Source organism: Sminthopsis crassicaudata, chromosome 1 (assembly GCF_048593235.1).
Source record: "Sminthopsis crassicaudata isolate SCR6 chromosome 1, ASM4859323v1, whole genome shotgun sequence".
NCBI lineage: Eukaryota > Metazoa > Chordata > Mammalia > Dasyuromorphia > Dasyuridae > Sminthopsis > Sminthopsis crassicaudata.
Window position 1 is genome coordinate 451,202,908 of NC_133617.1, and position 24,980 is coordinate 451,227,887.

The 24,980-nt window shown below is 32.4% G+C and overlaps 1 protein-coding gene across 24 annotated transcripts in view; it reads right to left on the bottom strand.

Moving 5' to 3' along the window:
- Nucleotides 1-4,157: 4,157 nt before the first annotated feature.
- ELAVL2 (ELAV like RNA binding protein 2) overlaps nucleotides 4,158-24,980 on the bottom strand; it is a 211,329-nt gene continuing 190,506 nt past the window's right edge. For 19 of the 24 annotated variants that reach the window (XM_074280762.1, XM_074280751.1, XM_074280749.1 and 16 more), the window contains 4 exons: nucleotides 23,111-23,336; nucleotides 17,145-17,183; nucleotides 8,089-16,483; nucleotides 4,158-7,071 (listed from right to left, as the gene is read on the bottom strand). In XM_074280762.1, coding sequence (XP_074136863.1) covers nucleotides 16,153-16,483; nucleotides 17,145-17,183; nucleotides 23,111-23,336 — 596 coding nt within the window. In that variant the 3' untranslated portion in view covers nucleotides 4,158-7,071; nucleotides 8,089-16,152. The remainder of the gene's footprint in view (nucleotides 7,072-8,088; nucleotides 16,484-17,144; nucleotides 17,184-23,110; nucleotides 23,337-24,980) is intronic. The other 5 variants (XM_074280744.1, XM_074280743.1, XM_074280765.1 and 2 more) reach the window with 3 other exon arrangements.

Consider the following 24,980-nt stretch of genomic DNA (forward strand, 5'->3'; position numbering starts at 1 on the left):
AGAGGAAAATGAGTATCATTCAGAAAGCAATGCTAAGGTGCATTGTGGGAGATAGTAAGCTTTTTGAAATTAAGGATCATTAAAATATATAAACAGACAATTTTCAGATGAAGAAATTAAAACCATTTATATTCATATGAAAAAATGCTCTAAAATCATCATTGATAAATGTTGGAGTCAACGTGGGAAAACTGGGACACTAATATATTAATGGTGGAGTTGTGAACTGATCTTACCATTCTGAAGAACAAGTGAAACTAAGCCCAAAAGAATATAAAACTGTGCATACCTTTGAATCCAGTAATGTCTCTTCTAGGCCTATATCCCAAAGAGGTCACAGAAAAGGGAAAAGGACCTTCATGTGAAAAAATTTTTGTAGCATCCCTTTTTGTAATGGCAAGAAACTGAAAACTGAGTGGATGCCCATCAGTAGAATAGATGGATAAATTATGATATATGAATATTATGGAATAACAAATGATCAGCATGCTGATTTTAGAGAAGCCTGAATAGACTTATATGAATTAATGCTAGCTAAGTGAAATAAGTAGAACCAAGAAAACTTTGAACAAAGCAACAGCAAGATTAAATGATGATCAATTTTGACAGACGTGACTCTTTTCAACAGCAAGGTGATTCAGGCCAGTTACAAATGTCTTGTGATAAAGAGAGCCATGTGCACCCAGAGAAAAGACTGAGTGTGGATCACAACACAGTATTTTCACTTTTTTGCTGTGGTTTACTTGCATTTTGTTTTGTTTCTCTTTTTTTTTCCTCTTTTGATCTTATTTTTTATGTGCAGAATAACTATGGAAATAGGCATAGAAGAATTGTACATATTTAACATATATTACTTGACATCTAGGGGAGAAGGTGAGGGAGAAAGGAAGGAAAAAATTTTGGAACACAAGATTTTGCAAGAGTGATTGCTGAAAATTATCAATCCATATGTTTTTAAAATAAAAAAAAAACTTTAATTAAAAAAAGAGAGTAGGGATCATTTCATTCTTTGTATTCATATGCCCACCATTGAGCAGAGTACCTAATATTGTGATGCTTAATTGATTGAGAGCAGGCTTGCAACACATAAGAAATTAAAAGAATTAAAGTAAAATTTGTTACAGGAAAATGTGCAATAGAAGATGTGACCCTTTTAACTCTCTAAAAACTAGTTACATGCCAGATAATAGTTATAAGTGAATCCATAAGACTAGAACAAAGTAAATTGTTTTTTTTTAATTTTTTAAGATAATTTTATAATTATAATTTTTGACAGTACATATGCATGAGTAATTTTTTTACAACTATCCCTTATATTCGTTTTTTCCAAATTTTCCCCTTCCTCCCTCTACTCCCTCCCCTAGATGACAAGCAATGCCATACATATTAAATGTGTTACAGTATAACCTAGATACAATATATGTGTGTAAATCCAATTTTCTTGTTGGACAGTAAGAATTGGACTCTGAAGGTATAAGTAACCTGGGTAGAAAGACAGTTGTGCAAACAGTTTACATTCAATTCCCAGTGTTCCTTCTCTGGGTGTAGCTGTTTCTGTCCATCATTGATCAACTGGAAATGAATTGGATCTTCTTTATGTTGAAGATATCCATTTCAATCAGAATATATCTTCATATAGTATTGTTGTTGAAGTGTATAGTGATCTTCTGGTTCTGCTCATTTCACTCAGGATCAGTTCATGCAAGTCTCTCCAAACCTCTCTGTATTCATCCTGCTGATCATTTCCTACAGAGCAATAATATTCCATAACATTCATATATCATAATTTACCCAACTATTCTCCAATTGATGGGCATTCATTCATTTTCCAGTTTCTAGCCACTACAAAAAGAGCTGCCACAAACATTTTGGCACATACAGGCCCCTTTCCCATCTTTAGTATTTCTTTGGGGTATAAGCCCAGTAGTAGCACTGCTGGATCAAAGGGCATAGTTCCAAACTGCTCTTCAGAATGGCTGGATTCTTTCACATTGCGTCAGTGTCCCAGCTTTCCCACATCCCCTCCAACACTCATCATCATCTTTTCCTGTCATCTTAGCCAATCTGACAGGCTTGTAGTGGTATCTCAGAGTTGTCTTAATTTGCATTTCTCTGATCAGTAGTGATTTGGAACACTCTTTCATATGAGTGGATATAGTTTCAGTTTCATTATCTGAAAATTGTTTGTCCTTTGACCATTTATCAATTGGAGAATGGTTTGATTTCTTATAAATTAGAGTCAGTTCTCTATATATTTTTGGAAATGAGGCCTTTATCAGAACCTTTAACTGTAAAAATATTTTCCCAATTTGTTACTTCCCTTCTAATCTTGTTTGCATTAGTTTTATTTATACAAAAGCTTTTTAATTTGATGTAATCAAAATCTTCTATTTTGTGATCAATAATGATCTCTAGTTCTCCTCTGGTCATAAATTCCTTCCTCTTCCACAAATCTGAGAGGTAGACTATACTCTGTTCCTCTAATCTATTTATGATCTCATTCTTTATGCCTAAATTATGGACCCATTTTGATCTTATCTTGGTAAATGGTATAAAGTGTGGGTCCTTATCTAATGTCTGCCATACTAATTTCCAGTTTTCCCAACAGTTTTTTTTTTCAAATAATGAATTCTTATCCCAAATATTGGTATCACAAAATAAATTGTTAACGTAGAACTCTAATTATTCAAGTGTTCACTCAGCCCTACTCTCCTACCAGAGTTCATCTCTTATTGAAAGGCATAAGAAAAAAAAAAAGTTGGAATCTGGAACTAATAGTGGGGATTACTTTCCACTTTTCATCCGTCTTTCTTTACTCTTCCTAGTCACATGAAATTGAAGAAGGAGAGGAGATAAAAAGTGTTGCATTCTGACTAGGGACTGCTGGGGACTATTAAAAGGGCCCCTGAAATTGAATTTTTGGGTTGTCATATTCTCCAGAAATACTGGCCCAGAGAATGAAGAATCCTGAGTGTGTTAAGGAAAAAAAATCTTCCTGGCACCCAGCTGACATAATTTGTTGTTTGCAAACCAAATTGGACTCCCTGAGTATCCTTGGGAGTCAAGGCACCAGACAATCTGCTCTAGGCTTAGAAACTTCTTGTCAAAGTGGCACCCATGTAGGTAAGCAGACTGTCTTCTATCTTCATAGTCCAGCAGTTCCTAAGGGAATGGAATTTGTCTTTTCCCACTGCCTTGGCTCTTCCCATTCAGGAGGGGTTTTATCCTTTTCCCACCTTTTACTGTGTCTTTCCTCCTCCCTTTTAGGTGGTGTTTTCTGGACTTCCTTTGTTCTGCTGTTTGTAAAATGTAAACTTCTGTATGTATTGGGAACTCTTTGGGTTCAACGTGCATGCTCATATCTCTTGAAATAAACCTAGTTTTCACCAAAGTTTCGTTAAGTTATGATTACCTGTTGACAAGACTAAGTGATCTCTAAGGTTGCAGAAACTGCAAATACCTTGCTCTTTTCTCTCCTTTGCATAAAACAACAATGAGTTATTAAGCCCAGCCTCATAAGGAAAAGAAAAGTAAAAACTGGAGTGGGAACACCAGCATGTGACTGTGCCAAGTCTAAAATAAAATAGACTAAAATACAGCTTGAGTGAGTCTTGTCTCCTCGGAGTATCATTTTATTTTGAAATGTAAAAACAAAACCAAAAAATGTCAACTATAGGCAATGGAAGGAGGGGCCCAAGCAGACAAACCTAGTAACTCCCAAAGGACATAAGCTATCTCAGCCTTGCTGCCCTGACTCTGTTGTGTCTTTATTAGAAAAAGAAGAAAAACCAGGAAAGAGAAATACACAATTTGAAAGTTATAAACACTAAAAATTTGAAGAGAAAAACCTAAATAGAAGCCCAAATTAGAATCAACAAGAAGGATTTTAAAATTAGCAAGAAACATTAAGTTTTAAAGAGATCACTTATAAAAATGTTACAAATAAAAGTAAACCAATACATGATAAAATACAGAATTCTCTGAATTCTTTCTTCAGAATATGCACAAATAAGAAACTCTATAATGATTCAATAAAAATATTTTAAAATATTTATTAAGCATTTGCTATTTATTATATATGTGTGTATACATATATATGTGTATATATATATACATATATATATATATGTATATATATATATATCAAAATTGTGCTAAATGCTAGGAATAAAATTACAAAGAATGAAACAATCATTACTTTCAAGGAGCTTATATCTTAAAAATGCTTACTATCATGCAGGAAATCATAGTATCAGAAAAATATCCAGAATGAAGAAAGATAGATAGCAAAGAACTTTTTGAGAGAACAGAAAAGGGAACTGCAGAGAAGGTAAAAAAGCTTATAGGCATAAACACAGTAAGAGTATGTTTCAAACTCCAAGATAATATGGAAGTAAAAAACATTTTAATAACAAACAACAAATTTTGCAAGTGGTCTTTCTAGGACTTCAAATGCAAAGGAAACAAAAATTTGAAAAATATAATATTAGTCTTTAGACATAACAAGTAGCACAAAGGAATAACAGCTATTCCCCAAAGTGAAGCAACACAAGCAGAAACCCTAATATAGTCTTAAAAACTTGTGCCTAATAATGAATTTTTAAAAAAATATGGAGGCTTAACAAAAAGGGCCGGTGAGGCATTCTTTAAAAAAAGCAAAACAAAACAAAAACAAAACAAACAAAAAAAAAAACTAACTCAAACAAAAACTATGAATGTGAGCAGACTTAGCATTCTATATATTCTATATAATAATATTCTATATTATTGACTTATTATTCTAAACAATAGAAACCCCAAAAATCTTTTTTTTAATTTAAAACAGAAACAGATGTCAACTCAACATGCAAAATTTACTAAAAGTGCCAACTATGCCACTATGCTAAATATTATAGAAAGCATGAGGAGTTAAACAAAGGAATTATTAAAGAATAGAGGAAAAGAGCAAAAAGATGTAAGGATGTAAGCAACTTAAGTAGGAGAAGTAAATACATGATGGACTAAACCTGGTAGACCTTCCTTACCAAAAAATGAATGAATGTAAAATTATTTAAATGCCTACTATGTGCACAGTGGTGTAGCTAGGTTGCATAGTGGATGCTGCCTCTGAAGTCAGGTAGATAGATGCTTTTTCCAGAGTTCAAATATGGTTTGAGACATTTACTAGTTGTGTGACCTTAGGCAAGTCATTTAACCCTGTTTGTCTCAATTTTCACTTCTGTAAAATGAACTGGAAAAGGAAAAGGCAAACCACTCTAAGTGTCTTTGCCAAGAAAACCCTAAATAAAGTCATGAAGGATTGGATAACAGCTGAAAAAAAATGACTGAATAACAAAAATAACAATGTGTAAAGTGCTGGGAATACAAGAAGTTCTTGAAAAAGCAGTTAAATGACCCAACATCAAAAAAGAATATGATTTTATTAATAAAATTATACTAAAGATGCATTGTTATCTGCTTTGCCATTATATCCTTGGGAACTTTCTATCTGACTTACAGCTGAAACCTGTATAAGTCATTGTCTCCATTAGAATGTAAGTTCAACCAGAAAAGGTGATGAACGATTGAAGAGGATAGAAGGATATGAATGACTCATTATTATCAAGTCTATGTATGTTATATAAAATATCCCTGACGTTCTGGATAAGTGTTGCTGAATTGCAATTTTTTCTTTTTCTTTTTTTTTATTAGGAAGGTTTACCCTCTGGAAGAGAGGAAACATTCAAATCAATGAGATCATAGGTCAATTTGAGAATATGAGTGTGTGCCAGGGACTCTACTCTAAGAACTCAAAGGCAGTTCCTACCTTCAAAGAATTATTGGGGAAAAATGCAAATTGAAATATCTATTCACTTATACATCACACAATCAACAAGTGATTTAATTCATTAATACTCTCAGCAAAATTTTTAAAAAACTAAAAAGGAATTAACAAAATTAAGAAAATAATAAAAAACTATTCATGAGTTAACAATGTAAGTGTCTTAGGATAAGTCACATGGAGGTTTGAACAGAGAGAAGACAGAAAGGACCTGTGCGGGTTATTTTGATACCAAGTCAGACTTATCCAGTCAGGATTCAACAAGACTACTTAAATATCTCAGCTACAATGGTCAATAAGTCATGCTGAAGCACCAAGTCAAATATACAATGCAATGAAGATCCAATAGCAGCAGCTAATACAGCATCTTCCAAACAATCATCCATTAAAATAAATCTAGATAGAGGTTCTAAATGTGCACAAGTTCTCTGGTAATCTCTGTTGGAGCTTATAGTATCTAACAGCTGCAACTGTGATTGTTCTAGCTAATTGCTCCCAGCAACAAAAATTAATAATTGCTACAGGATGAAGATTGTAACTCTCCAAATATTAATAGAATTTTCAGTTAGTCATCCCAAGCCTTGGTTAATTAAAAAAAAATCATCAATGACAGAGTTCTCAAATGACAGGATTTTTTTCCCCTCCTTTTCTTTTTACTGGAAGAGGTAAGTAATTTAAGGTTTTCAAGCAGTAAAAGGGCAACATTTAAAACAAAAAAGAGCATTCTTGAAATTCAAAACAAAAAAATGAAATGTATCCTAAGTATAGAAGGATTTAAAAGATCTGAGGAATTTTAACAAGTGTACAACTTTTAACATATGGAGAAGAGAGTCACACTGATGGGTGCTATTTTTAAAGTGCAGTTCAACCATAAAAATAGATATTTACTCATAAGGGAAGCTTGAATAGAGAACAAGTCCAATCTGTGTCATTGTTAAAAAAGAGAAAAAAATACATCTGTAGCTCCTTCTAGACCATCATTATTGCCTTGCCTGTGATGTCACAAGAAGATCCAGGTGCATGATGAGTGTCTAAGTTTCATCAATCTTTTTCAAAGTGCTCTCTACCATCATACACTTTTTTGAGTACATGAACATAAGGAGATACTATTTACCGAGACCCTCAAAGAATAACACTGCAATCAGAGATGCTATGAAGCAAAGAGAAAGGAGAAATCACTCACCCATAATTTGAATCATCTCCTCCTGGTCCTCCTCCTCTTCTCCCATTCAGTGAAAGAATGTTGTTAACTTTACAGTAGAATGGGACAGAACAAAGATAAGATGAGAGAAGAGTTGGCTATTAAGTCATGGCTATCCTCCCTCATGAAAGCAGGAAAAACCATTACAATGTCTGGACAAGGTTGCCAAATTCCATTTTCCCATTCAGCAAAAAAAGGAAAGTCAACTCCCTCTCCTCAAAAAAAAAGGAAAAAAATGTGACTTGCAAGAAATAGAAAATATGAATTTTTGGACTTCAGGGAAATTGTTATTGGATTTTTTTTTACATAGAAGGAAATTGAGGCCAGAAAAGATGAAGTAGTTTTTCTAAAGTCATACTATCAGAAATTAAGTTCTCTGACTGTAATCCACTCACTACATTCATTTGTCTTTTCTCATAAGATAAAGATTATCAACACTTTTGAACTTGACCATTTATTACTTGCACATATTATTAGAGAAGTTAAATGTCTCTCACTTGGGGTACCTATATGAGAAAACAAAAATAAAAATAACATTCTGAGGTAAAAGCGGAAGTCATGAAATCTTGAACTAGCCAAGATTTACTTGTGAGGCCTCTGGAACCAATTTTTAGTTATTATGTTGCCAAGAAGCTCTCAGTGAAAAGTATAACTAAATTGTTTTGGTTATATTTGGATAACAATAATTGAGTCTCTCAAAAGTCTTTTCTCTGTTTTTCAGTGGTGACATTTTACTACAATAGCACCAAAGAAGATCCTTTCTCTATTTTTTTTAGTATAGCCTTCCCTAATTAGCATAAAAAATAAATGATACTTTAATACTACTAAAAGAAAACAACAAAAAATTTGAACATGGCAATTACAAAAGTTATCATTCACAAAGTTTACTGGGATTAAATGCATTAAATGTCAATTTACACAATAAAATAGTTCATCTCTTAAAGTCCATTTTGAGAATGACAATTAAGTAAAAGTGAGCTTTTAATTTCCCCATCCCTTATCATGAGATGAGTACTTCAACTCTTGATGATAGATAATAACTATAAAAAACATAAAGTAAACTTACCTATAATGAGATTTTGAAAAGTTCCATCTAGTGTGTTTCAGAATTCTGACTGCAACAGAAAACCAAAGGGCAGGAGGTTTAGGAACATAAGCATCTCTTATTTTTAGTATTTTAGTGTTGGTGTGGGAAAAGCATACCCTGGTTCAATCTTACACAAATCACCACCGTTCTAGGCTTCAGTTTCCTCAACTTTAAAATTTGGGAAAAGGGTTGGGATAGATGCTCTTGAAGGCCTTGTTCAAATTCTTTTAAATCCATGAGAGCTAAAGTTAAATAAAATTTTCTGTTTGAAAATATTCATGGTAAAAATGAAAATAGTCAAAGCTATTGCTTGCTCCAGTTAAAATCTCTAAACCGTAGCTTTCTAAAAGGTAATCAAAATCTGATTTAGAAGAAAAACACCATCAACCACCATACATTTATACTTAAGATCCAGGACAAAATAAGTAGTCCTTGAGAGCCATCCTCTGCCAATTAAATCATGAATTTAATAGTGGGTTAGGATATTCTCTAGAAAAGAACACTGACTATGGAGTCAGAAAATCTGGATTCAAAAGACCTTTGTGACTTGGAATAAGTCACATATTTATGTTTCCTCACCTATACAATGGAGGAGTCATAATGAAGAAAGTAAGCTGGAACAGGGTGGTAGTTCTCTCAATTTCATAAGGCTCCTCAGAGGGTCTGATGACTTCAGAAACAGGGATGGTATCATCCAGGATTGTGTCTTCAGAGTAACAAATCACAAAATAACAAAGCCAAAAAACCCTGGACCATCCTTTTAGTAAAACTGTAGATAAGCACAAACCATTATCACTTTACCAATAGTCCATGAAATAAGTATGTTCACAATGCTCTATTTTCTAATGAAATTCTGGCTGAAAATTTTCCTTTTTCTCTATTACATAATTCCTCATCAAAAGAATAGCTGGATGGATTCCAAGAAATAAAATATAATGTGTATGAGGGGGGAGGGAGAGAGTGAATAATACTGGGAAACCTATGCCTATAGTATTGAAAATAAGTAGCATTTAAGTTTTATAATTTCCCTAGAATTTCTGTGATGAGTTATCCTTGAGAAGTCTGGATAAGAAAATAAAATGAACATCTAATAACATAGTGTAATTGTATGCTAAGGCACCAGGAACTATATAAATGTTAAGTAGGAAAACTTTATCAGTATGATTTTTAAATCACTTTATCTGAAAGAAGTGAAAGCATTGAGAGCAATACATAGGGTTGGGCGAGGAAAGAATTTTTGTTACCGAATACATTGATCATCAACTAGAAACATCTTGTATTAAATAGGCTGGTTGTGTTTTCTTTACCTCTAGCATATTATAATCCTCAATCAGGATACAATCTCTACAGTGAAAGCGTAGTAGCAATGGGAAGAAAGGACAGTATCAAAAATTTAACTCAAGTCATAAATCCCTTTTAGTTTACTTTTTTCCCCCAGGTACTGGGTCCCAATTTATCTAGAATTCAAACAACTAGACAACTTAAGTAAGATTTTTCTTTACATATCATTTCTTTACAATCATCCTTCCCCCTTCCTCCTCTACATCCTCACCCTTACCTTCTATATAAGAAAATTTGTTAGAAATTTCATTTTAAAGTGACTTATAGTTTGTGGCATAAGGTCACAATAAATTCATCCCAATTATTTATTATTTTTACATCTATGATATGAAATAATGTTTAAAAAAAACCACTAATGTTTATAGTCATAATACTGAAGCATGGTAAAGTCTTAAAATGTCCACTGAGTAATAAAGGATTAAAATAGTATAGTTTTAGAATTAAGTATACTTTATTATTACAGTATCAGTACTTTGAAACTTGATCATATATGTGCATATGCTTGTACTTAAGTTATGGAAGGAATCATGGCATAGTCAGTGGATAGAGGGAGTTAGCTTTAGAATCAGGAAGATCTAGGTTCAAATTCTAACTCTAACCAGCCATGTGAGGATGGGCAAGTCTCAGCTTTTCAGTATCCCCAAACAACTTTCTTAAAAATGATTACTTACAATAAAAAGTAGGCTAGATTTAAAGTCAGCTAGTTGGTTTAAATACCAGCTCTGACATTTGCCGCCTTACATACTTGGCAAGTCTCTGGACTTCAATTTCCTCAGTAGTAAAGGGGTTGGGCCCAAATAATGACCTCTGAAATCTAAATTATCATCACTTTTAGATGATTTATTGATTTGAATTGGTAAAAAAAATAATTACAAATAAGGAATTCCTCATATAGATGAAATCATTAATACAGATGAAATAAATAATTTGATGTCATATATGATCCTTCAAAAACTGCATCAAGAGACTCGGTGTAGTTGACAGAATAGTAAGAGTAAAGAAGACCCTGGCTTCAAAAGTATTTCATCAGAAAACTATTGGCTATGTATCTTTAACCAAGCCGTTAACTCCCCAGGTAAATCTCTAATACGATACAATTGCAAAGTGAGGCAAAGTGCATTATATTTAACATATATCCACAAAATGGATTTTTAAAAAACTCTAGAACAAAGGCCTATCTCTAGCATATTGGCCAGATCTGGAGAAATCATGGGAGAACATGGATAAGCACGGGAAGGAATGGTTGTGATTTGTTTTAAAGGACATCAATGATATATATATAGATATAGATATATAGATAGATATATAGATATAGATAGATAGATAGATAGATAGATAGATAATATAAATATAAAAATATAAATACATGTGTATCGTCCATATACACACTAAAATATATATATAAGAGGGAGATATATCCAGAATACCAATTTTTCTCAGTGCTGGAAGATGTCCCATTTTTTCTTAATGGTACAATGAATAGAGATGGGTACGGAGTCCAGAAGAACTAAATTCAAATCCATTTATTAGGTGGGTGACTCTACAGAGTTCACTTTAGTCTGTCTTTATCTCAGTTATCTCATCTGTAAAATAGGGATATAATAGCATCTACTTAACACACAGGATTGTTTTGAGAATCAAATGCTATAAAGCACTTAGTACAGTGCCCAGGCATGGGCATAATACATAGCAGATATTAATACATATTAAGTATTATCCCTATATGCAAAGTGTTTCAAAAACTTTATTGAAATTTGAGGCTTATCAAAATCATTCAATATTTAAAACTGCAATAAGACTTGAGACACTGTTATATATTTAAGTCAGTATCAACACAACTCACATATATGGTTAACCTCATTCAGATTAACTTGGCTAACCTATTACCCAATCAATGATTCTGAAAATATTTTGTTGTTTAGACATTTACTAAATTGTGTCCAACTCTTCCATTTCTCTTTCCTTTTCTATATATTCTGAATAGGGTTTTATTAAATGATGTCGTTGATGCCACAATAATTATTTGGTTTAGAACAGCTATCTGATTTAACTAACTTGTCTCCAAGCTCCTGATACTGATGGTAAGGCTAAAAGATCAATGAGATTACTAGGAAACTCTCAGATGTTCAATTCAAACCTGTGTTGCATAGCATATTGCAAGTGATTCAAATCTACTAAAAACTCAGAAAAGAAAAGGATAATGTTGTACCTCTAACTTTGAAGGAGTGGAACAAGGTTGAGAGATAATTGGCTATATGTTATAGTATTTGGTTCTTAGTGTTCTGTCTTAATATATACAACTGGACAAACCAATGATTTATCTTTCTTAAAAAAGCATAACACCATTTATCGGTTACATGAATGGGTATTCTGACATGGCTGACTTCTAAAAATTTTAAAGACAGATCTAAAATGACACTTCTTTTTTGAAACAAAGAATAATGGCCCTTCTTTGGGGGGAATGACTGAAAGTTCCTTTCTTACCAATCCTTAGCTTGTGGAAAAAACCAGCACTGCTGATATTTGCAAGAATGCTATTGTTATGATTGACTTAAATGAAAAAGCACATGGATGTCTTCTCCACATATTTAAGTTGCTTAAGATTCATTTATCCATATTTTTAGTCTTCAGCAATTCTAAACTGCTCCCACTTGCTATATATTTAAGAAGCAAAACTTTTTAGGAAAAAAAAAAGAGGTAAATTATTACGCCAATCCAACATCTATAAAGCTTGTATATATTGCTCAGGAACCCCTTTATAGACACAGCCTATTAAAAATTTGGGCTCACTTCAGAATGTCAACCTTTCAGGCCTTTTTATAAAAGTAGAAACTAAATTGGAAAAACTTTGCAGCACCCATTTTAGATTATTCTAACAATAAACATAAAAAGCTCTAAAGCCCCATTACTTAAACTGGAAAAATAAGCTTTTAATGTTTACTTTTTTAAAAATTGGATTTACCAATAGAGTAAAATGCTCCAATTAACTAAGGTGGGTACCATATTTTGAAAAAAAATTCTGCTAGTTTATTGGGATAAGGACAATCTATACACAAGCTAATGAGAATGGGGAAGCACTATTTCTTCAGTGGTTCTCTCAAATTCTTTACTGTTTGATTCTACTGTCTGGCTGAATAATAAATCAAAATATTGATCAGTTATGAGGAAAAGAAAGTGAAATAGATGACATTAACACTAGAAAATTTTATTATTAGATTTAGGTAATTAAAAACAGAAGAATTGAATATTGGGTAATATTAGCTCCATATTGGAGGAGCAAACTTGTATCATTCAGCTAAAATATTTGACTACTGCCAACAGGGGCTTTATGTCCACTGATGGTTTACTGAGAGAATGCTACAAAGAAATTAAATCTTATAATGCATACACATGATAATAATCCTTAATTATCAAATCACATTTTCTCAACCCTAAAGAAAAAACATCCCCCCAAAAGGGAGTATCAAGATATGTCTTCAACAGAAGTAGTGATTATGCAACAAAAATTCAAAATAGATTTGAAATTCTAATATCACAATTTTCAGCCATGTGCAAAATCCCTTACATGAATAGGTGGGAGGTATGGTAAAAGTGTGTGTGTGTGTGTGTGTGTGTGTGTGTGTGTGTGTGTGTTTTTTTAAGATCAGCTCTCAATTTAGAAAATTTGGTAACCATAGTAAACTAAACCATTTTGGTAAGACTAACATTAAAGACAAAATGAGAGATAAATCCTATTTATGAAAATCAATTAAAGTTCAATTTCAAGTCTATAACATAGCTTATTCCCCCCTTACCTAAAAAGCAAACAGCACATTGCTCCGCACAACCACTTAAAGCAAACAGATTGTTGTTCCCCTTTTGTGAAATAAACTGAATTTTATAGAAATATAGAAAGACACATTAATACATGAAATCTGATTTTTAAAAAGTAAACTCATTGCAACAGGATGTTACATTTGTACAGATGACTTTACTAGGTGATGATGGTATGTATTCTTATAAAATTATCCACGTGGTGATATTTAGGAAATTACTAGTCAGAGGGTGAAATTCACTTGTCTTTTCCATGTCTGGCTTAACTCCACTTGCCTTGGAGATCTTTGGAAATCTCACATTTGATGACACTGCTTTAAATATAAACCTTTGGGGAACAAACTCTCAAAATTTGAATGTTCCTCCTCCCCATACCCCATAGACCATACCATAAAGACCTAGTCACCACATTGTCCTTTCCCTTCAACTTTGTTTATTGATGTACTGAACATGAAAAAGTACAAAGGATTCAAACACAAAAGAAAACATGTACAGCCTCTTAAATATTCAACAGAATATATTTTCTATTTCAACAGATGTGAATTAAATCACTGTACAATTTCAAATAAATACCAGCCTTACATTTTATTAAGTGCTCTGATAAACACTGTAAAGTGAAGCACAATTTACATGCCTTCTCATCAATGCCTTGGTTTGCTACAATAGTATAGGAAAGAAGCATGTAGCTACTGTTTTCTCATATGGAAAAATCTTATTTTTTTAAAGCATATATATATATTTTTAAAGTTTTTTTTTTCTTTTAATGAAGAAGGTTAACTTTGATCATCTAAAGACACCTAAGGATATGAGAATGTGAAGCCAATTGATTTATGAATAGCATTGAATGGATCAGCATGAAAACCTGCTTATTCACTTTAGCACGTGCTTCACAGTATGTGTACAGTACTATACTGAAAATTTTATAACTACAATTTAAATAATGAAAAATAAAAACTCAAAGCAACTGCAATGATAATGTACAACTATGTTATGCATAGCACATTGTTCTAAGGGGAAGCATATGAGCATCTGTTTATACAAAAAGCAGGACATAACTAGAGTTATCAGTGCATCCTGGAGAAGGCATTTTGCCCTCAGCTTTTTTGAAAATTTATTATATGCTAGATGCTAATCAGAAAATATTTCGTATTTTTAAAATTTCTTCCATACATGGTAAAGACTTATTTTATTATTTCCCCAAATAGTGGTTTAAGCATCATACAAAGTTAAATTTCAATAGCATACAGGTATTTATGATTTTTGTATGAAAAATGTAAGGAAATTTGTTCAAAACCTATGGTTATATTCTTTTTTTTTTTACCACAAACATATTTATAAACAAAAATATAGCATCACAATAAACAGCTGAAGCTAGACTATCTACAGACAAAATCAACAACAAATCTGATGCACTGTAATTTCAAGTCCCCAGGACAACAGAAATGAATAAGCAAGACCTCAAGTAACCATGTTAATGCCATTTACAAAGGGGAAAAAAAAACAGATACAAAAACATTCAAAACCTGAACATCACTTGGCATGTAAGAAAACAAACAAACAAATTAGCTGAAAGGTTCATAAACACAAGGTCTTATTTACATTACACAAAGCTCAGGTGTTAGCATTGAACATAACTTTCAAAAACCTTCAAATATCTCCAACCCAGATCACTTCTGACGATTTGCCACAGTATAAATCATGTGCAACAATTTTTTTTTTTCTTTACGACAAAACAATTCTTTAAACAATACTGCAAGTACATCACTAAACACCATGAGCTCTATCTGAAGGGAATTCTTTAGGAAGAACAGATTTTTCCCCCATCTCTTGGTAATTTAAATTTCTTGCCTGCACTTATAATTCTTTTTTGTAATTTTTTTTATTTGTTTCAAAATCACAAATCAATGTGAGCCACCTATCACATAATAACCAGGATGATCAGACATTCCACTGATGATTACAAAAATGAAACCAACAGTGTTCCCACTGATTCTATTTTTTTTTAATTACAAAGATTGCCAAAGTATTTTCCTACATCATAAATCTTTCTAAATTTTCCAACCACTGCAAATTTCCTGGTAAGTTTTAAAAGCTCACTAGGTGTCATATGAAGAGATTTCTCAAAGTATTCAAGTCAAAATATTTGTTCCAGGACCAGTAAAAAGTTTCTCCAAATTTTCTTTTTTATAAAAATAGATCTTTTTTTTTTAAACCCACATCAAAGAGGCTCTTATCTCTTTGGCAAGGTACTGCTTTACGAAAAGTTCTCCAGTATTCTTACAATAAGCGTTTATAATGTAGCCCCCCCCCCTTCCCCAACCAAAATCGTAATTCCAAAATAAATACTGTTTTAAACTTTATAAATAAAATGTAAACTTCAAAATACATTTTTTCTTGAACAGACATAATAGCAATGCATAAATGTAAAATAATACACAAAGCAAACTGAGAAAAGAACTGAAAGGAACACAACCAACTTAAGGATCACAACACAAAGCCTCAATAATTACTCACAGATTCAAGGCAGTTATGTTGAGAAGAGAAGAGGAAGAGGAAGAGGAAGAGGAAGAGGAAGAGGAAGAGAAAAGAAACTTCTTCCCTTAACTGAAACACTTTAAAAGGTCCACCTTCTTCAAAGAAGGCAATAGAATGCAATGTGACAGGTAAAAACCCTGTACCTCTTGTCCATATTCAAACATAAAGATATTAAGAAGTTTTGATTCAAATACTAGCAATAAAAAAACTCACATATTTCTTAGGATGCTAAGTAGTTATTTTATCCCCACCTCAACACTTGACTTACAAAGACATTTACTAATGTATAAAGTTTTTCTTAACTTGCCTTTGTTGTAGTTTTCATATATAAACGGACTGAGGACAATAAACTCATTAGGCTTTGTGCGTTTTGTTTGTTTTAAAGGACACCTGTAATACTCTGTCTCCCAGGCGGTATCCATTCAGGCTAGCTATTGCCATAGCAGCCTCATCATAGTTTGTCATAGTCACAAATCCAAAACCTTTGCATTTATTAGTGTTAAAATCACGGATGACCTTCACGTTGGTGACAGCTCCAAAGGGCCCAAACATTTGCCACAGGATACTCTCATCTGCGTCTGGTGCCAAGTTGTACACAAAAATACACCACCCTGTGCCTGCATGCCCTGGGATATTAATTCCAGCCAAACTGGTCATTCCATCAATGGTCATTGGAGAAAACCTACTAAACAAATCGGAAACAAAAGCAAGAACAAGAAAGGAAGCTGGTTACAGTCATCTCTTCCCTGTTTTGCCCCTTAGCATCCAACCCTCAAAATTCTTAGCCATCTCCCAACTTCCTCTGCCCCCAAGCCCAACAAACATATATATATATATATATATATATATATATATATATATATATATATATATATATATATATATATATAAAATATTGAAGCTGTTGAACAAAATGTAATCTGTAGCTTGCAATAACATGCTAAACAGTAGAGGTAATTCAGAATCATAAACTATTAAGTGAATAGTTGCCAGACTCAGTGTTGAACCCTACTATCCATAACAGCCATGAACATTTAATTTAAGCAGTCTTTAATACCCACAACATGCTATAACGCCGCAATGCAATATACAACAAACAATGGTGTTTGGTTTTTGTTTTTTGAAGATTCAGTGGCATCCAGTGGTATGAAAAATTTCCTTGAATCAGATATGCTTCAAAAGAAGCATTTCATTCAGCTGAACATGCAAAATAAAACCCAACACAAACCTTATGAACACATAAAGAAAGAAAAAAGATAATCTCTTTCTCCAAAAATAAATGCAAACTAATCAATTAAGGTGGGAACAATTATGAATATTATGAACCTAATGCAATTCTTCATTACCTCTTTACGCCATAAGCCATATTGAGCAGATTGTCCAACCTGCAAAACACACATTTAGTAAACTGTTCAGTCTTCTATTTTTTCCCCTGCGTGCTTAAGAAAGCTTGGCTTGTTATTGCCATTGCCTTTGAATTCATTTTTACAGCATGTGTATGTAAAGCCTCAGAACAGCAGTAAACACAGTGGTGACATGTATTATGGTACTTTTCATGTGACTGTGACAACAGGTGCGCATTCCCACACATCAGTGCCCATTGGCACTCCAGCAGATATTGTTTCCTACAGAAACAACAGTTTCCTATTACTACAGGTCAGTGCAACTCTGCATGTGACACTGTGCCAGCAAAGGAAGTACCACAAGTCACCAATGCAATCTTCTGGTCAAAATCCTCCAAGGTTGCGGGGGGAGGGGGAGAGCAGAATATGAGACTTTACTTATTTTCCCTAAGATTTAATTACTATTTTAGCATAATGAATCTAAAAGAATAGTTAATTTCTTCTTCTCAACATCAAATTTGTGGATTTAAGAGTAAGACTGGTTGAGAAATGTTGCATTATAACTAGTATAGTGCCTCTTGTGAGAAGATTTTATGGTGTTAGCTCATTTCTAAACATCAAATTCAGGAGAGGGGTACAGAGGATGAGGGAGAGAAAAGCAGAACTAGATGCCTTGGATGACTTTGACTTTACATTCCCAATTCTGAGATTGCCTCTGGTTCTTTAAATTTAGTACCATGAAAATAATCACCCCATTGCTCCCCAATCATTTTACAGAGAAAATACTGTGATCAATTGGCCAATTGATTTGCCTGTGATCACACATTCAGTGGCCCTGGCAGTACAGGGCCAGAAGTAGAGAATCCTCATATCTCAAATTTCCCAATGTTCTTTCTACCACATCATATTTCTTGGGATAAAGAAAACAAAAACTCAAAGCTTAAGATTTTAGAAGTTATATGGTTGAAATTGGGAAGGAGGGAAGAGCACAGATTTTTGGACAGACAGAATTTTAGATTTTCCTTGAGGACATCAAAGATAGGGGACTAAAATGTCATTTTATTTTTTTCCAATTAAATTCAAATTTAAAATTTTTGTCCTTTGCTTATTTAAACATCTTGTCATGATATCTTTCACATTATTGTTTTCTCTAATTTTGTGTTTACTTTGAGGAAAAGTTCAGTATATTTCTATTTCTGAAGAGGACAATGAAGGTAAATAAAACAAGTGACATACCTAATCTTGATACCACTACCATATTTATCTTCCAAAATAAGATACTCAAAATGATTTCTCTAACTAAATAATTCCAATTCATTAAATTCACATTTCTGTTTTAAAATTTTTTTAAAGGCACATTAACTTTTTAGCCATTTGTACAATAGGAAAGTATTCACTCTAATTTCTGGATCTGAAAAAGAAAGGCCAGGTTTTCAAAGTACAGATTCAGGGACCAGATAACATATGCTGTCTTCAGAATCAGCAAAAAGCATCAGATTTTCTTTTTCTTTTCTCTCTTTGTCTATGCAGGTAATGTTCCTTTTGCTGTGGCACCAAAGAGTAGAATTTGTTTAAAAAAATGCAAAGAATTATACTTATTATTTTAAGGAAAAAATGAATTCCTCAAAGATACTAAATTGTCAAAATACATTAAATTCCCATTAATTTAACTATCAAATCTAGAATGAAAGGGGCTTTTGAGGTTATTTGCTTAATTTATAGACCATATGACCAGAATTGATGAGCTTTTTAGACTAACAGTAGAAAAATGGCATAATTTTATTGGCAGGTGTTTCATACATGTAGCCCAAATCTACTGAATTTAAGAAAGCTAAATTAACTGATAGTTAAGCAACTAATCTGGTGTTTGTTTTCTGAGCCTCCATTCCCATCATCATCCAGTGCTACCCTTGAGATACTGAGATATCCCTAAATGCTTTTGCAGCTGATCACTAAAAAGGTTTCCAGCACAGATGGAGCTTCCAGTTCTGTGTCCTCAGAAGGACCAGCTTAAGGCTATAAAAGCTAGGGAATAGAATGTAAGACACTAGATTGATTTTTTTTCAGATAGAATAATTCTGTATATTGAAGAAGCACCTACACCAATGGAATGACAAATCTTTAAAAGTTCCAAAAATGTTACCTTCTTTATTAAAGTTAGGAAAATTTTAGGCTCCTCTTGAAGAAACGTTTAAAAATATTCTTCAAATGTGTGCTCTGGCGTTCAATTGATTCAAAATAGAATCTCAGCATCCACATGCTCAAAAGGCATCCATGCCAGAGATTCCACTTTTACAGTCTACTACTAAAAGTAGCCACAACTAGAAGTAACAAGAGATTATTATCACTATCCAAATCAAGGCCATGAATATAAAGAGAAAAAAGTTGCTGAATCATGAATCAAATCTCAGAACAAAGATACCTCCAGTCCTGCAAAGTCTACAGTAGTATTTTAACAGCCCAAAGTCTCTAAGTTCTGGCACACAAAAAACCATTTACCTAAAGACTTTTTGAAGATTTTCATAATGTTGTCCATCTCCCTCCACCCCCAACTCCACTGCTTTAGTAGTGCCAATACAATTCCATGAAACATAAATGTTTCTTTTTATTTAAGCTGTCTACCCAATATTCAAATAGGCAATGACCCCAGGTGCACAAAACATCCAAGTTGATACTGATTCTCAGTTGGGAAGAGAACACAGGCACTGCAAGAGAGAAAGGAGTAGAGTGATGTTGTTCTGGGATCTAGAGATACATATCTATTAGCTAATTAATGTCATGTGTACATGGTGTGTGTGGGTGTAGGTATATGTATGTGGCGTGTATAGATAGGTCAGAAGGAAAAAAAGTATGATCAAAACACAAAGTCTGGTGAAGAAGGGACCATGAAATGTGGTTTAAAAAAAAAATAAAAGAACCCTACCTTATTTTTAAAATGGAAGTTAAAGGAGGTGAGAGATAGGAAAGATTATACATATCAACTTGAAAATGATTTTCTCTATTAAAGGATACCAGGATTATACCATCTCCATTTTTAAATAACTCTGTTGTTGAATGTCATGATGTATTTTTAAAAAAAAAAACAGCTGGAAGCTTATTGTACAAACATCAAGACTACTGAAAAAACATTATAATTTCTTCCCTTCTAAAGGGTGATAATACCACCAGCATGCCGATCATCTGCAACTCTTATTGGGAAATTTTATTAAAACAAAGCAGCTTTTCAAAGGTTTTTAAAAGTACATATATGGAACTGATTTTTGTGCATACCCTCAAATAAAACATCAAACTGAAGAAAATTAAGATTGTCTTATGAAAAGATAATATGGAAAATCTGGTTGAAAGTTAATTCAACTACCATTCACTATTTACCCAGAAAATCATCATAGAGCTTAAATTAGATTCTTCATCCAATCAAACATACTTACCTTATTTTCTAAATTGAGGGCAATAAAATTGCTCATGTCAGGCCAGTCAAGTAAATTGTTATAGTAAAATAATTCCTTTCCTAGCTTTTCTTCACATGACATGACAGACTAAGTTGTCTGAGATTAAAAACATAACCTTGAAGTACATATTTTTCATTTTTAAAAAATTTGATAAATGAAATAGTTCAAGTGGATCATGTCACTCCTCCAATCATAATAATTCTCCTCTCAAAAACTCTTAAAATTCATAAATAAAATTTTCCAGTAGTTAAAAAAATTTTCAAGGTATATTACCAGAAAAAGATATTGCTCTTAAAAAAAACCAAAAAACAAACAAAAAAAAAACTTTCAAGTCACTTCCACTAAAAGAGCTGTTTTGTTAACACAAAACCACAAAATTGATGAGAACTGATGAGTCCCTTGATACTGGCACAAAACATTAATGTACATGGTATATGAAAAACAACACAAAGTTTGTAAAGAGAACTCAATTTACCTATAATCTTGAAGAAATGATTCTTTTTAAGTGACAAGATAAATAATGAGACCAATAAAATTATTCAAAAAGGGAGCTAGGGATTTCAAGTTTACAAATTAAACATTAAGTCCTAGGAATAAAAGGCATTCAAAAACTTTCCCTACAGATCATGCTTAGATTAAGATATCACTATCAGTTCACATCTTGTCTAAAACAAGAATGTAGAGAGATCGATATTATAAAATGAGAAAACAAAAACTAGGATTAAGAAGAAACAAGAACAGAACTCCAAATGAGGTGGAATGCTAAGTTGTTCAACACAATTGAGCTCTTTGTTACCTGATCTTTTATTGTCCCTTTATATCCCAGTTTAAGGTAGGGAAAACCAAGTCAATCACAATTCTACCTTTGACAGAAATAATATTATGTGAATCTATTTGTTCAGAATTGTAATATGAATAGTTCTTAAGCTATAATTCTAAAGGTGTCACTTTTCTGAAGAAATATCTATTTTAAAAAGTTGGTGCTTAAAAAAGGAAATACAAAAGTACTTCAAAATAATTATATTTATCTTCTTGCCAAACTTTAAAAATTCTTATTTGTTGGTTTCAAAAAGATATGGAAGGAATAATAAGAACACTTAACCCTGTCCCCTGAGGCTGCTGAAGAATAAAATCAGACATATATTTTGTAAACCTTATAAATGCCATATAAATGCTAACATTATTAAAATGTGCATAAAAATACAAGGAGTCTCATCCTTACCTCAATACCCAGCTCTGCTATGACCCGAGGTCCTTTCTCTACCCAGAGTTTTGAACAGATACGAATTTCTTGGAGAAAAGTTTCAAAATTCTTTCTATTATATCCCTTTACAATGTGAAAGATTCTTTCTTTTTAATTTTACAAGAATCAATCTTTAATTTAATGCTATGTAAAGAAACTCACTGTTCATAATCTGACTCCCAGCTATGATGCTATCTGTAACAAGAATAAAAAAAAAATTTCCCTCCCCTTGAAGGAGAAAGGAAACACTCAGTCACTGTGTGAAAAAGCAGGTTTGGGGCTCATTCTATCACTTCAAGAGAAAAGGACTGTTTGAAAGGGCTTCTCTGTAACAAATTAAAACTGAATGCTTCTTTTCACAAAACATTTATTTCCATTAAGTTTTAAAAGAAAAAATTAAGCCAAGTTCCACAAACAGCTTAAAATGGCCTATCATAAATATTCACTATTATTTTTCCCTACTCATTTCTATTAGTCCTATATATGTATTTAAATTTAGTACTATATAATATTTCTGTATATCAGATATATAACGTGCTAATCCACTCTAAAAAAAAAACAAAAAAGAAAGAAAGAAAATCAATATGCATTTGTAGTCAGTAAAGCTAGAGTGAGGGTGGGTGGCATTATAATTAGCAATTCTCATATGGCCAAATGTATTCAACTTGCTTAGACAAAAATTGCCTTACTCATGAAAAGCACGAGGTTGTCTCCATTCCTTTCACAAAAGAGAACTGAGATGTATATGTGTAGACATAGAAATACACACAGAATAAGCTTGGCTTAAATGTCAATTTAGCATAGGGAAAAAATTTTTTTTGGTTTTTATTTATTATTTTATTTTGGTAAATAATACCATCAAAATCATCATTCTAATAAGGCCTTAAAAATGAAAGAAAAGAAAGAACTCAAAATCCTATTTGCAGCCATAGATATAATTATATTTGTATAGGTAGATTAATAGACAAAGCAAAGAAGTTAACTTCAAAACAAAAAGATACAAAAGTATTAAAATAAAATTAGAGATTAAGTATTTTATGGTTAAGAATGCCTTGGAACAGAGTGCTTTCTTTCTACCGCATTATCTACAAGATGCACTGTTCCTAAGTTTGTTCTCTGTTCTCCCATGACACAACCTTTATACCTACTAAAGAAAATTTCATGGTAAGTATGGAATTTGAGAGCCTGAGAGATTATATTATTCACTGGAAGAAGTGGCCAGTAAGCCTTAAAGACTTTGGTGTCAATAGCTGGGCCCAAAATGAAATCAAACTTACCTAAACCGTTGAGCCTGTTGAGCTAATGGTCCTGGATACCTTCTGTTAGGAGACTGGTACAGGTGAGAGAGGATGGCCTGATTGGTTTTTTGGCTTGGATTGTTAGCAAACTTGACAGTGATTGGCTCTGTGGCACTTGGAGGTTTCTGGCCATTTAAACCTTTGATAGCTTCTTCTGCCTCGATCCGCTTGTCAAATCGAATAAACCCTACACCTCTTGATACTCCTGTGTTGGATAGGAAGGGGAAATTAATGTATTTCCCCCTCATCAAGAATATAAAATTTGTCCATTAAATCCTATACACCTTTACATTTTCATATTCAAAGAAAAATATTATAAATATTAATAATACCATTTCAGGTCAGGTTCACAGTTCTTCTAAAGTTAAGTTTGCTAAGAGGAAATTTGAGTATTAAAAAACTACCTGGGGGCAGCTAGGTGGCGCAGTGGATAGAGCACCAGCCTTGAATTCAGGAGGACCTGAGTTCAAATTTGATCTCAGACACTTAACACTTCCTAGCTGTGTGACCCTGGGCAAGTCACTTATTAATCCCAGCCTCAAAAAAATAAATAAATAAAATAAAAATTAAAATTAAAAAATAAAAATAAAAAACTACCTACCCTTATTACCATCCTACCATACTCACAAATTATTCTTACTAATGAGAACAATCATATGGATTTAAACATGTGGATCCAATAAAATGGGTCAAAATAGCAATAACATCAGAAATTAAATAACTACCAGCAAATAATACCAACCTCTTAGAGAGTTTGAAAGTAGGTCTTCAAATTAAGAAACTAAATTTTTGTCATTTAATTGTTTTTTACTCTGACTGTGTAACCCCATTTGGGGGTTTCTTGGCAAAAATATTGAAGTGGCTTACCACTAGTTTCTCTAATTATTTTTACAGATGAGAAAACTGAAGCAAATAGCTAGCATGGAGCTATGGCCAGATTTGAACTCGTTAAGATGAGTCTTCCTGACTCAAGGCCCAGAAATTCTATTCACTTAACTGCCCCAAGAAACTAAATTAAAACTACAGAATTATTTTCCTGTTAAGCAAAATAAATAAAATAAAGTTATGTTTGAAATATGCAAAAAGATACTTCGAGGGTTGATTTTACATGAAGGTATAATTTAGTGAAAATGATGATTTTTTTAAAATGATCCACAAACTTAAATTTTTTAAATGTCTTCAAATAAACCATATATAAAGATTTCTTTGGGTATATAATTAGTTAGAAAATCACACTGTAACTATTTATTTTACTTATATTTATTATAAATAATATAATATAGTCTATTCTGTTTTGTTATGTTAAAATTATAATTAACATATTATATTTTAATAAAATAAAATAAATTGGAAAATATTTGCCAAAATAAGTAATAATGTTACAAATATTACATATTTATATTATAGATATAATAATACATTATAATCATATACATATTATTTGTAATACTATATCATATAATAATATATTGCATTTATTTTGACAAATATTTTCCAATTTGTTTTAATCCGGTTCAGCCAAACTCAGAAGTGTTGTAGATCTCATGAAACCCACTTCTACTTTAGATAGGATAGATAAAAAGAACAAGACTGGAGAAAACAACATAAAATGAAGATAGGCATCATCTGGGAAAAAATGCAACAAAAATATTAATAGCTAATAATAAAATTTTGTAGATGAAATTAAAATGAACTGCCCTTTTAAGGATAGCTTTGCTATCTTCTTGAGCAATGCAATTGTAGTTTTTGTGTTAAATGAAATTGTGTTCAAATTAGTTTAAGATATGAGGCAGGTCAAAATATTCTGGACATAATTATTACTGCTTTAACTGTGAAAATGAAATGAAAC